This window comes from Thamnophis sirtalis, unplaced genomic scaffold (assembly GCF_051295495.1).
Source record: "Thamnophis sirtalis isolate CommonGarterSnake01/CBP01778 unplaced genomic scaffold, rThaSir2_p1.2 scaffold_3, whole genome shotgun sequence".
In the NCBI taxonomy this organism is placed as follows: Eukaryota; Metazoa; Chordata; class Lepidosauria; order Squamata; family Natricidae; genus Thamnophis; species Thamnophis sirtalis.
Genome location: NW_028261383.1, coordinates 19,427,055 through 19,441,216, shown reverse-complemented (window position 1 = coordinate 19,441,216; position 14,162 = coordinate 19,427,055). Strand labels below are relative to the sequence as shown.

The following is a 14,162-nucleotide window of genomic DNA, read 5'->3' as shown; positions in this document are numbered from 1 at the left end:
AAAATAATAGTTATGAGTAAAATAAGAGGGTTAAGAATGGTGAAATCGAAATGAAATACAATAGAAGGGGAAATAATATAAGGTGAGTGATATCGATCGATAATTGCTATTAGAAAGAACAGGAAGCTCCTGTTCGTATTGTATTGTGTAAATGTGGTGTACGTCTAAGTTTTGTGTGTATTTTACATGTTTGTTAATATAAATAAATAAATAAATAAACAAACAAACAAACAAATAAATAAAAGCTCTGCCATCTTTTTATTTTTATTTTTGTGCATACAGGCTTCAGTTGCAGATGCTCTCTTCAGTTTTAGGGATGCCATTCATCAAATCCAACTGATTTCTGCATTATGAATGAAGGCGAATATATGCGTCCCAGGATAATAATGTTGGAGGATCCAATCTGGGTTGGTGAATGGGATGTAAGGTTCAGTCTTCATTCTCATGTTGGAGCCCATATCCTCAGGGAACCTCTCTGGCAGTGTGTGATGTCTTCACGCCTTCAAAAATGATTTGTTCCTTAAATAAATGAAAAAAAGGAGAGTCTTTGTGGCTCTCGGAGCTTGGTTGTTTTCTTGCAGACGTTTCATTAGCCAAACTAGGTAACATCATCAGGGCTAGTAGTTAGAAAACAGCCAAGCTCGGAGAACACCAAAGACCTCTCGTTTGAACTTCAAAGTCCACAAGTCCCTATTGTGAGGAATATAATGATTTGCCGCTGTCATTTCAGCTTCATTTCCTACGTCGTTCCTTGCCAGTTCAGCCACTTTAATTCTCTTTTTCGTCCCTTCGGCCATCCCGTAGCCGAGCGCTTGACGAAACTATAGTTCCCGGCATGCTCGGGGGGCGAAGGAAGTGACGTGTCACACAGAGAGGAGAGAAAGAGAGAGAGAGAGAGAGAAAGGCCGGCGCGCGCCCTATGGACGTCGCCTGCTGAATTGGATGCGCCCATTGCGAGAAGAGGCCCCTGGGCTCCGCGGCTCCGTTGGGGCGACCAGCCCGGGGAGCGCTTTCCTCTTCGCCGACGACGCCGGGTGCAACCTTGAGGGAAAGCGAAGGTGAGAGAGGGCTTTTCACCACCGCCACCTCCGGTCCTTGCGGAGGCGGCGAGGCTGGGAGGGTATCCATCTTCCTCTCCCTCCACCCCCCTCCCGCGCCTCCTCCCCCTCCCCGCCGGGGTCTTTCCCGCCCTTGGAAGAGTCGCGCCTGTCGCTTTTTTTTTAAAAAAAAAAAATATCGTTGTTGTTATTACTTTGGTTTTTGTCGCCGCCGCCACCGTTTTTCCTCCCGAGGCCCGGACATCCTTTTCCCTCAGCCGGGAAAAAGGCGTCTTTCCAGCCATTTTGAAGCGGGGCGCCAAAACGTGCTTCCATCTTTCCCTTTAGGAAGGGGATTCATTTTTCCCCCCCGCCCGCCTGGCTTGGTTTTCTTGCTGGTTTCTGCCTTGGGCCAGATGATTTTTAAGCCCTGGGAGGAGGAGGAGGCTTTGGGGTGGCAGAAGGTGCCGTTTCTTTCCACACACCGGGGCGGTCCTCGACTTACGACCGACGGTGAGCCCAGCCGTTGCGTGAGGCGTCGGTTCGGGGAAATTTTGCCCCGTTGGACGATTTTTTGTGTCTCTCTCGCTGAGGTTGTTAAGCGAAACACTGCGGTTTGTAAATTGGAAACCCGGTTGTTCAGTGAAACGGGGTTTACGCCCCCACCCCGCGGATGTTGCTTGGTGGGAGGTCACCAAAGGGGATCACGTGACCACGAGAGGCTGCTAACGGTCGTAAGTGCGAGTCAGTTGCCAAGCATCCCAATGGAAATCGCCTGAGGGCGAGGGGAGATAGTAAAAGTGTCGTTAAGCGTGAAAAACAGCCGTAACTCACCTTTTTTTCTTTTCAGGGCCGTTGTTACTTGGAACAATCACTAAGCAAAGCGTTGTAAGTCGAGGACTGCCTGTAGAAAATGGGGATTTCTGTCAAGTGTAGATATAGGTAGTCCTCGATTGAGTCCTGTACCAAAATCATTTGGTAAATTCAATTTACAATTCATTTTGTGATGGGCCCAAGTTATAACGACACTGAAAAATAGGGACTTATGACTGTTTTTCACACCGAAGACCCTTGCAGCATCCCCATGGTCATGTGATCCAAATTCAAATCCTTGCCAACTGATTCATATTTATGACGGTGACAGTATCTGGGGGTTCATGTGTTCCCATTTTGTGACCTCCTCACAAAGTCAGTGTGGAAGCCGGATTCATTTAACAGGGGTGCTACTAATTTAACGACTGCCGTGATTCACTTAACAATGGCGGCAAGAAAAGGCGTCAAATAGGGCAAAACTCACTTAATGCTACACTTAGCAACATAAATTTTGGATTCAACCATGGTCGTAAGTCGAGGATTAGCTGTATTTCTCAAAGCGTGCGCTTAAGGTTCCTGGAAGTCCCCAAGAACCTCTCTGGGTCCATTAAAATCGGTTTACGTTGAAAAATATGACAGTATTAAAATCCCATCTAACAAAGCGTAGTGACAGTGAATGCATCCATTTTATTTTTTTTCATATGGCAAATATCGAATAACCCATGCAAACCAAAGCCGTTGGGTCCTTGATAGTTTTTAAAAGCAGGAAAGAGCAAAAAAAAACTGCCAAAAGTTTAAAATTGAATTCTTCAAAATCTTTAAGAGCTCCCATTGAGCAACCCGTTGGACCAGTGAATGCTTTTGATAGTTGTATTTTATGTACCCAATTTATCCCAAAAAGTGCCTCTTTCAAAAGGCAACTGGACTTTTATTTTTTTTCCCTTGTGGGTGTTTTGCGATGATGGAGAAGGTTAGGGCTGAGTTTTGATTTATATGTACATAGGGAGAGAGTTTCAAACTTTCGAACAAGTGTCTAAACTGAACTGTAAAGCCAGGGTCAGAGTTGTTTTCACCCCATCGAACTGCTTGTGAATGAAATAGGCGTGGATTTAAACAAAGCAGTATATTGTTCATTGTGCAGTCAGCCAAATGTTTAGTCTGGAGTTTGTATCTCCAAGGTTGCAGATAGTTATTGTTTGATGGTGTTAAAAGTATCTTCACAAGAGTCTATGGAGATTCTCCGTCATCCAGGTCACGGTTGTCCCAAAGATGTTTTTTCAAGAGGCCACTGGACTTTCTGGTTTTTCTTTGAAGACGTTTCTCTTCTTATCCAAAAAGCTTCTTCAGCTCTGACCGGATGGTGAGGAATGGAAGGATTTATACTCCTTGCAGATAGCTGCTCATTTGCATCCTTTTAGAAGGTCATTTGTGTTGAGGCACTTGTAGGTTTACCTGAGTCCTCAGGGTCACCTGAGTAGTGCAAATGGTTCCATTAGTCTGATTTTTTTTCTGGAAATCGCTTCATACTCTACCATTTGAAGGGTGCTCATCCCAAAGTGTATAGCTAAAAGTCTATGAAGGATGACTACGAAGTCATCCAGGTCATGTTTGTCCCAAAGTGCTTTTTCAGGAGGCAACTGGACTTTCTGTGGGGTTTTCTTTGAAGACGTTTCTCTTCTCATCCAAAAAGCTGCTTCTGCTCTGACTTGTTGGCAGGGAATGGAAGGAATTATACTCGTTGCAGACAGCTGGTCATTTGCCCCCTTTTAGAAGGTCCTTGAAGCCACTTGGAGGTTTGTCTGTGTCCTCAGAGTCACTCGAGTACTGCAAATGGGTGTGGAGCCTTTTTGGAACTGCTGAAAGGGTTCTGCAATCTACAATGTTCTTGGAAATCCATTCATGCTCCCTCAACACTTGAGGGTGTTCATCCCCACCATCCAGTGAGAGTCGAAGAAGCTTCTTGGATGAGAAGCGAAACGGCTTCAAAGAAAAACCAGGCAGTCCAGTTGCCTCTTGAAAGAGCACCTTTGGGTCTACCTTCTCAAGATGTTCAGCTGTTCCAAATAAAGCTGCCTTCTGCAATTGACTGGTCTGGATTTTGTCAATCCTTATGATGGTGAAGTTATTCAACTTCACATCAAGATCAAGGTGTTTTGGGAGTGCACTCAAAACACCTGGGATTGCCTATTACTACCAGTACTATTTGTGCCTTCTTGTCTCAAATTTTCTTCTACAGGTAGTCCTTGACTTAAAACAGTTCATTTGGTGACCGTTCAAAGTTACGGCGCTGAAAAAAGTTGACATATGACTGTTTTTCACAACGGCATCCTCGTGGTCATGTGATCAAAATTCAGATGCTTGGCAACTGATTCGTATTGATGACTGGTGCTGTGTGCCAAGATCATGTGATCACTTTTTTTTGCAGCCTTCTGACAAGCAAAGTCAATGGGGAAGCCAGATTCAATTCACAGCCGGATTACCAACTGCAGAATTGTTACGACTTTTCTTGCCACATTTGTTAAGGGTTGTTAACAAATGTGGCAAGTTGTTAAATTAGTCACACGGTTGTTAAGTGAACCTGGCTTGTGTCACGTGATCTCCTTTTGCGACCACTTGACAAGCAAATTCAGTGGGGAAGCCAGATTCAGTTAACAGCTGTGGAAAGAAAGGTCATAAAATGGGGCAGAACTCACTTGAGAAATGTCTTGCTTAGCCCAGTATTTGAGGGACTGCCACAGAGAGGTGGGGGGGGGGGTCAACCTATTTTCCAAAGCACCCGAAGACCAGAGAAGGAAGAATGGATGGAAACTGAACAAGGAGAGATTCAAGAGAGAAGTAAGGAGAAATTTTCTGACAGCGGGAACAGTTAACCAGCTTGCCTTCAAAACTTTGGATGCTTCATCACTGGAGGCTCCTCAAGAAGAGACTGGACTGCCACCTGTCAGAAGTGGTGTAGGGTCTCCTGATTGGGCATGGGGTGGGTGGGTTGGACTAGATGACCTACCAGGTCCCTCCCAACTCTATTATTCTGCTCTGCTCATGTGACCAGGCTGTGATGGCTATCAGAACTTTGGTTGGACTAGATGACCTCCAAAAGGGGTGCCAAACTGGATTTATTCAAGGGATCAGCACTGTGGTTCTCCTCTACGGGCCAGCAGGGGGGTGGGAGAGACGGAACAGACCCTCCTGTAACACCCTGCCGGCCAAAACGGCTAACTTTGCTATTTCCAGGCTGGTCCCGGGGGCCAGATTTAAACCCCCTGCAGGCTGGATGAGACCTGCGGGCTTGAGTTTGACATCAATACCTACAACTGTCCCTTCCAAATCTGTTAATCTGTTACAATCTGTTACAATTCTGGTCATAAGTCAAGGACTACTCGTTGTTTTTTCAGGAGTCTAATTAGCATTAAATTATAAATGCGTTTTGTGTTTCTTTTACACTTAGCAATAGCAGTTAGACTTATATACCGCTTCATAGGGCTTTTAGCCCACTCTAAGCGGTTTACAGTCAGCATATTGCCCCCAACAACAATCCGGGTCCTCATTTTACCCACCTCAGAAGGATGGAAGGCTGAGTCAACCCTGAGCCGGTGAGATTTGAACAGCCGAACTGCAGTCAGCTGAAGTAGCCTGCAGTGCTGCATTTAACCACTGCGCCACCTCAGCTCTTGAGAATCACACCACCAGCATTTTTTGCGGTAAGAAAACTCTGTATCTGCCATGGGCGACAGGCGTAAACCTTGTATCCACAAATATTCAGCAATTCCTGCATATTTTTAGGGATTAGTCAAATTCTTTCCTTAAGCATTTAAAAAAAAAAACTCGTCTCATTGTTCGTAATGTCTAAGAGAAGCCCTATTGAGTCAGTTTACTTCTAATGTATCTCTTATGAGGGTTGAAAGCAGTTTTTGGCCTGTTGGCTGTTAGTGTCTGCAGAGCCCATTGTGAGCACTCAAAAAATGGCTGTTGTGTATGGTTGGTTGCCTCTTCATACAATGGTTGTCATTGCAAATCTACTTGTTTGCCCAACATAGTGGTTGCTCGTCATTTTGACAGACCCCAGGGATGCCCTCTGTATCTATCTCTCCTTTTTCGGTATTAAAATATTCCTATAGCAAAACGATAGGCCTGTGTTTAACAAATCTCACTGCTGAAAAACTGAAAATACAGGTGGTCCTCGGCTTACGACCACATTTGACCCCAATATTTCTGTTGCTAATTGAGATGTTTGTTAGGTGGGTTTTGCCCCATTCTAAGACCCTTTCTTGTCACGGTTGTTATGTGAATCACTGCAGTTGTTTTAAGTCAGTAACCCGGTTGTCAAGTGAATCTGGCTTCCCTGTTGACTTTGCTCGTCTGGAGGTCACAAAGGGGGAATCGCATGACCTTGGGACACTGCCACCGTCACACATGTGAGTCAGTCGTCAAGAATGTGACTGTAAATCGCGTGGCCATGGGGATGCTGCCATGGTCATAAGTGCAGAAAAAGGTCCCAAGTTCCTTTTTTTTCAGCGCCGTTGTAAGTTTGAATGGTCACTGTTCTGACTCCCCTTCATCCGGTGATTAACGCCGACACAGGCTTAGTACTTTGCCACTCTTTATTTACAGCAATTACAATCCTGTTGGCTGAAAGCCCAAACCCGACTTACAGGCAAGAAGTTGGCAGCAACCCAGACTCCAACAGACAATGCAGACAAGAGCTTCTCCAGATTGTTACAAATGGTTGTGTCCTGCAAAAGGACTCCTCCCAAAGTCTCTTCTTATATACTCTCTTGGGAGGGGCCAAACCACAACCACCTGGGTGTGATTATCTCTTATGGGTCTTTCTCCGTAGCTGCTGTTTCCGTTTCTCCGCCCATCTCTGGCGTCAGGGACAAACTCCCTTTGATCCTCCCCACTGCTCCATGCCTCAGGCACCTCCTGATTGCCAACCAGCCTCTCTGGTCCCTGCTCTGAGTCTGAACCCTGCCCAGGGTCCTCCACATCTTCCATGGCAGAGTCATAGGATTCCTCTCCATCGGAGTCCATCAGCAGCTCCAACGGCTCCTGCTGGGCCACAACAGGTCACTAAACAAACTGTTGTAAATTGAGGGCTACTGGTACTTGCGGTCTGGCCCAAGGGGAAAAGAAAGGAATAAATTTTGTAGCTTAGAAATTTTGCCTTCCAAGAGAGCTTTCTTAAAAATAGAAAATCTTCTTATAAGCTCTTGTGCACATTTTACAGAGTTACTGAATATCATAAATCCTACAGTTAAAATCTTAAAATCTGGCAAAAAGACACCCTCTCGGATTAATGGGTTTGCTTAACAACCATCATGCTGGTTTAATGATCGCTACATTCCCTCCGCCATGCCTATGGAAAAAAGCTGGAAATGCACATATGTTTCTGGCACCGAGATTGTCAGAAAGAAGCATCAGAGCAGGCAAACTACCAGTTCTGAGCTGCAGAAATCCGAATTTTTGCAGACTTGGTGAAACAAACAGGACAACATTCTCAGGTGCTAGAGAGAGGTGTGTGTGCGCGCACACAGACAGTGTAAAGCAAATGTTATTAAGGGAAGGTTGCTGTGGGTTACTGAAAACTCTGGGGGGAGGAAGGAGGAGGAAGAGAGGAAGAGTACAGCCCTGTGGTTGGATCCAGCCCTTTAATTCATTTTATTTGTTGCTTCTTTCAAAAAAAGTGAACTTGTTGGAAAGGGTGCCAGACAGCAGACCCAGTTTCTTTTTTATTTTGGTGTGTGTGTGTGTGTGTGTACACACATACGTGTGTGTGTGTGTGTGCTGATAAATAAATAAAGGGAGACTAGTATAGATCTATTTCAAGCTATTTAGCTCTCATCAGCTAGCTGGGAATCGAGCTAGCTGATGAGAGCTAAATAGCTTGAAATAGATCTATACTAGTCTCCCTTTATTTATTTATCAACACAAATGTAACAAAGGCAACAGTAAAAATAATGGCTTTCTGTCTGGATGGTCTCTTGTGATGAGCCGATAGACAGAGAAAGGAAGCAGTATGCTTCCTCCCATATTTGGGCATACCAGGGGTTGTGACACAATACATGTGTGTGTGTGTGTGTGTGTGTGTACACATACACATATATATATCTATACACACACACACACACATATCTGTGTGTGTTTTCGTAGATTTTCACAGGTGTAGGTATGCTGGTCTTGTATTCGGATCTTTTTCTGTGTAAGATTGAGATTCTCTTGGCAATGTTTTGGCGAGGTCTCATTCGCCATCTTCAGGCTGGTGTTTTCGGCTTAAAGCGTGGTCAGAGCTGCCGTCTTTCTATAAATCTTACTTAAACGCACAATCCCATTACCACCCTGCACAGATCAACTCTGTAGCAAACCCTTATCTCCAGAACCAAATGCCTAGTCAACAAAGATCACTTGAAAACTGAATTACACACACTCACAAACGTATTAATCTCCAACGGATTCCAAAGAAACACAATTACCAACCTAATCCAAAAGGAGACACCCCCCAAGAACCAAGACACAGAACAGGACAAGGCATCGCCCTCCTCCCTTACATCAAAGGCACCACAGATAAAATCAGCAAAATTCTCCACAAACACAATATCAAGACAGCCTTCGGCATTGACCAAAAAATAGCCAACATCTTAAGAAACCCCAAAGGCAAGATCCAGCTACAAAACCAAGGAGTCTATGAAATACCATGCAAAATCTGCCCAGCCACATACATTGGACAAACTAATAGGAGAATAAATGCACGCAATTAAGTAACAATTACAAATAAAGCAAAAGGAAAGAAAAATCAATAGCAAATCTTAACATACTTCACAAGCCAATAGCTATAGCAGTAATACATTTACGGTAATTATAATAATACAACCAATGGAAAAAAGAGAGAAAAGAAAATGAGCTTTAACTATATTTCTACTTACATTAGCCTATTTACAATGTTCCCATATTATATCTATAATTCCATAGCATCTTTATTTTCCATACTAACAGTTATTAAAAAAACAGTGTTTTTGAAAGAGCCGAGGTGGCGCAGTGGTTAGGGTGCAGTACTGCAGGCCACTTCAGCTGACTGTGATCTGCAGTTCAGCGGTTCAAATCTCACCGCCTCAAGGTCGACTCAGCCTTCCATCCTTTCGAGGTGGGTGAAATGAGGACCCAGACTGTGGGGGCAAGTTGCTGACTCAATTTGCTAAAAAATTTGTAAACCGCTTAGAGAGGGCTGAAAGCCCTATTAAGCGGTATAGAAGTCTAATAAATAAATAAATAAATAAATTGACATTTGTCAACTTCCCTCTCATTTCTACCTCTTGTCTCTATCCATTCATAACATTTATTCCAGACCCAGTTTCAAATATGTATCTGCTGGGAAACATCCCCCCCCCCTTTAAAAAAGTCCCAAAGGTGCTATTTTTTTTCCAAGAGGCAACTGGACTTCCTTGTTTTTTCTTTGAAGATGTTTTGCTTCTCATCCAAGAAGCGTCTTCAGCTCTGTCTGGATGATGGGGAATAGAAGTCAGAGCTGAAGACGCTTCTTGGATGAGAAGCAAAACATCTTCAAAGAAAAAACAAGGAAGTCCAGTTGCCTTGGGGGAAAAAAGCACTTTTGGGACAACCCCCCCACCCCCCCAGGGGAATTTTAAAAGTCTTCTGAATTTTAGGCGTCCCTAACCATTTCTCCCTGTGGTTATCCCTATTCCCACACAACCAAAACATGAAATTTGTTATTTGTTCAACTGATTTGAGAAAACAGGAGTCAAGTTAGATAGGTGTGATAGAAATTTTTTTTGTTTTTCTCAAGCTTAAAAAAATATTTGTATACATCGTTTTATCCCTCTTTCCCTCCTCTCTCTCTCTCTCCCCCTCCCTCTCTTTCCCTCCTTTCCTTCCCCCTCTTTCCCTCCCCTCCCTCCTGTTAGGAATATAATCTAACGGTTGCGTTGGCAATATATAAATCATGTAACAATGCTATACCTGTTTCTTTAAATCATACTGTAAAATGTGATTGGTTGCTGTTTCCTCAATCAGCCATAAGAGGGAGCCAGAATGACTGTTAGCTCTCTGTTTGTTAGATGCTGGGCTGATCTGATCAGATCAAGTGTTTTTGAAAGCTGGCTGTTAGAAAGTGCCGTGAGCTATTGTAAGTTTTGCAACTGCTAGCAAACTTTGAGTACCAGACTGTTTGTATGAATATGGACTATGTTATTTGGATTATCCCTTAACTGAAAGACGTTGATGACTGACTGCCTTATCCGTGTATGACTTGGACTGTTTGATGGACTCTGATACCTCTATTTCCACAAAAGTAAAAGCCTATTTAAACTGCAGTGTCTCTGTATGCTGGTTTGTGTGTTCTCCAACACAAATCTCACAATGCTTCTCTGAACGCACTCGCTGTCCCAACAGGGAACTTACCTAACACCTCCCTCTCTTCCCTTCCTCCCTCCCTCTCTATCTCTTGCTCTCTCCCTCTCTTTCCCCCTCTCCCTCTCTTGTTCTCTTTCTTTCCTTCCCTCCCTCCCTCTCTCTCATCCTGACAGGCTATCTTTCTTATTTGTCTTCCAGAAACAACTCCACATCTCCTGTCCCCTTTATGGGTGCTTTGGAAGAAAGGAAAAACTGAAAACATCGAAAGACACCAAAACCGGCACAGGAGCTTCCAGGCCCGCCTCTCCCTTTCAGGGCAAGGCACAAAGCCATGGAAAGGGGTTTGGAAAATTCTGGAAGAGTCCCACGCATTGTCCAGGTGATGTATTTTAAAGGGTTGACAAGGCAGCCGAACCAACAGCCAGAAGTGGGCTTACCCCAGCAGCAGTGGGAAGCCCAGTGGCAGGAATTTCTGAACACGCTGCAACCCACCCACGCGAGCTGGGGAAACTTCCCATTAACTGATATGGCGCCCTGGGATGACGCGCAGGCGTTTCTGAAGGCCTTCGAACAAGTGGCCGAAGCTTGCCAGTGGCCCCGCGAAGAATGGGTGCGCCAGCTGCTGCCAGCCTTGCGGGGAGGGATGGAGCAATCCTTCTGCAGACTGGATGCCCGGGACAGGACCGACTACGTGAAGGTGAAGGCCGCCATCCTGAGAGCGGATGCTTTCCGCATGGAAATGAAGCGCCAGCACTTCCGGCAGTGCTGCTACCAGGAGCTGGAAGGACCCCGCAGGGTGTACGGCCAACTCCAGGATCTTTGCCGCCAGTGGTTGAAACCTGAGAGCCACACCAAGGAGCAGATCCTAGAGATGATCATCCAGGAACAGCTTCTGGGGATGCTGCCCGCTGAAGCCCAGAACTGGGTGCGGGAATGCGGGCCGAAGGACTGCGTTGAGATGGTGGCATTGGCAGAAGAATTCCTGATGAGTCATCGTCACACACCCAGGACCTGGCAGGTGAGGAATGAACATTAGGGACCTGGGTGCCCTCTGTTGCCCGTTGCAGGGAGAAAGAAGAGTCATGGTAGATCAGGGGCTTCCACCCGTGGCAACGTTACAACCGGTGGACTTCAACTTCCAGAATTCCTAAGCATAGCGCAGCTGGCTGAGGAATTCTGGCAGTCGAAGCCCACCAGTCGTAAAGTTGTCATGATTGGAGACCCCTTTCTAGTAGTTGCTTCCGTTTCCCATCCAACCTGTAGAAAAGGTGGGAGGAGGATGACACATCTAGAAGGGTCTCCCAAGTTGGAGAATGCTCTTCTGCTGATTGAATTCTAGATAGCCCAATTTACGAGGCAGCTGGTCCCCAGAATATGCTGGAACCAGGTTAATTATGCAGTAGCGGGGAATATCTGTAGCTCATATGTAGGATGAAGGTGGAGGGTTCTTTCTCCAAGGTTGTCCGTGTTGATGTTCTTCTGCTTATAAAAGGCTTCGTCCCAAGTCCCTCACCTGACGTGACCCACACCTGAGCCCTCACAAGAACCACACCTGACTCAACCCACATCTGAGCCCTCACAAGACTCCTGACCTGACCCACATTTGATGTAACCCTCACTTGACGTGACCCACACCTGACTCCTCACAAGCCCCTCATCTGTTGTGACCCATACCTGACCCCTCACAAGACCATCACCTAACCCAGGGGTCAGCAAACTTAAACACTCAAAGAGCCATTTGGACCTGTTTCCCACAGAAAAGAAAACACCGGAAGCCACAAAGGTCCTAACCAGAAGCCCCCTGTTCAATTCTGGAGCTGACCAGAAGTTCAGTTCCCCCACACCATAGAGTCTCCTCCTAGCGTGGTGTACTTTTTCCTCTACCTGTCATAACCGAAAGCCCTATCAATTGTGGAGACAACTGGAAAACCCTCCCCTTGCCATAGAGTCTTCTCCTGGCGCACTCTGCTTCTCTGCCCCCATCCCTCCCCACCGGAAGCTCCTCTCAAAATTGTGGCGCCGACCGGGGATGGAGCCGCAGCAGAGGGAGGAAAGATCCACATGCGGCTCCAGAGCCACAGTTTGCTAACCCAACCCCACACCTGACTCCTCACAAAGATTGTTAAGGTAAATAGGATTTAATAGCTTCCAGCTGATGAAAGGTGGTAAGCTGTAATCAGCAATGGCTGATGCAATGAGGCTGATTCATTGGAGTTATGGTATTGCCTCTTTAAGACTCTGGTAGGATCCACACAAGTCATTTGCTGTTTTAAGAGGAGTCTGTATATAAGTGGTTATTAGAGAGAGTGTAGTCAGTTCTCTCCTTGTGTCTGTAGTGAATGGTAAGGGATTTTATCTCCTGCATCTGTTTGCCTGTAGATAAGCCGCTGTTAATTGCATAAAGACTCTGTGTGCTGTGTTTATACTCCTGGGTTTATCACATAATACTAGTCACAGCTGCCAAAACTCTGACAAAGACCCTCACCTGTTGTGACCCACACCTGACCCCTTGTGTGACCCATATATACTTGACCCACACTAGACCCATAAGACCCCTCCCCTGACATGATCCTCCCATCATGAGACCTACTGACTACACGAAGCCCAGATAAGCAGAAGGCAACCAATACTGACATCCCCTAAATTCTGCTGAAGATGTTACCTGGCCTGGTAAATAAGCTTGGGAGAACGAACCTCCACCCTCATCCAGGTTTATGAGTTAAGAAGACTTGGTTGGCTGTGTTTGCACAGTGCGGTTAGTGTTCTGACCCCCCTCGTCCCACACCAACACACTCCGAGCCAAAGATAAGTTACGGCGTTTAATTAACAGACAAGACAGGTCCTTGGCAGCAAACCGGCACAGACAAGCTTGAGCAGCAATCCAGCACAGATAAGTCGTGGCAGCAATCCAGCCTGCCAAGCTCACAATAACGTTCTCCAACATTAGTTCCTGCGTTGACTTCTGCAAAAGGGCGTGTGCACAAGCAGTCCTTTTAGGAGCCGAGGTGGTGCAGTGGTTAGGGTGCAGTACTGAAAGCCACTTCAGCTGACTGTTATCTGCAATTCATCGGTTCTAATCTCACCGGCTCAAGGTTGACTCAGCCTTCCATCCTTCAGAGGTGGGTGAAATGAGGACCCAGACTGTGGGGGCGATATGCTGACTCTGTAAACCGCTTAGAGAGGGCTGAAAGCCCTATGAAGCGGTATATAAGTCTACTGCTATTGCTATGGTCTGGAGAGGAGCCTAATGACCACCAGTTGAGTGCAATTACCTTCTGTAATTGCACAACTGTTCCTGACGCCTATTAGCTCTTCAGTGCCGGGCATCCAGGAACAACTCACTGCTGACGTCACGATCACACTCCCTTGTCTCCTCCCCACTGGTCCAAGGCTCAGGCACCTCCTGGTGGCCAACCAGCCTCTCTGCGCCCAGCTCGGAGTTGGAACCATGGGTCCAAGGTCCTCCACATCCTCCAGAGCCGACTCATAGGGCCCCTTGCTGTCGGAGTCTGGTGGCAGCTCCAACGGCTCCTGCTGGGCCACAACAGGTTAGCTTTAAATTTGCTTATTAACATCTGTAATGTTGCGTGAACCTGGGGAAAAGATGAATTCAGTAATCAAGTGAAGCTTTTAATGCACCCAGTCCTTATTAAGCAATCCTGATGTAACGTTTTCATTGTTGAAAAAGCAGAAAATGGGGAAATGCAGCAGGGGCCGTTATTTACAGCTCATTCTTTGTCCTTTTTAGGTTCCTTTGCCAGAGTCCTCAGTTAGTTCCCTGGAGCCTGAGGGGAGGCAGAGGCTGCACTACCCCCCTGGAGGTCAGTTGGAAGGGGGGAGTGGGGAATTGGTTGGTCAGGGAAGGAATTGCAGGCAGTCCTCAACTTACGACCACAACTGGCCCCCACATTCCTGTCGCTAAGCAAGATGTTTGTTAAATGCATTTTGCCC

The 14,162-nt window shown here is 46.0% G+C and overlaps 1 protein-coding gene across 2 annotated transcripts in view; it reads left to right on the top strand.

Moving 5' to 3' along the window:
• Positions 1 to 883: 883 nt before the first annotated feature.
• Positions 884 to 14,162, top strand: part of LOC106538803 (uncharacterized) — a 51,681-nt gene continuing 38,402 nt past the window's right edge. The window contains exons 1-3 of one of the 2 annotated variants that reach the window (XM_087711366.1): positions 884 to 1,058; positions 10,410 to 11,229; positions 13,960 to 14,032. In XM_087711366.1, coding sequence (XP_087567492.1) covers positions 10,543 to 11,229; positions 13,960 to 14,032 — 760 coding nt within the window. In that variant the 5' untranslated portion in view covers positions 884 to 1,058; positions 10,410 to 10,542. The remainder of the gene's footprint in view (positions 1,059 to 10,409; positions 11,230 to 13,959; positions 14,033 to 14,162) is intronic. The other variant, XM_087711365.1, reaches the window with a different exon arrangement.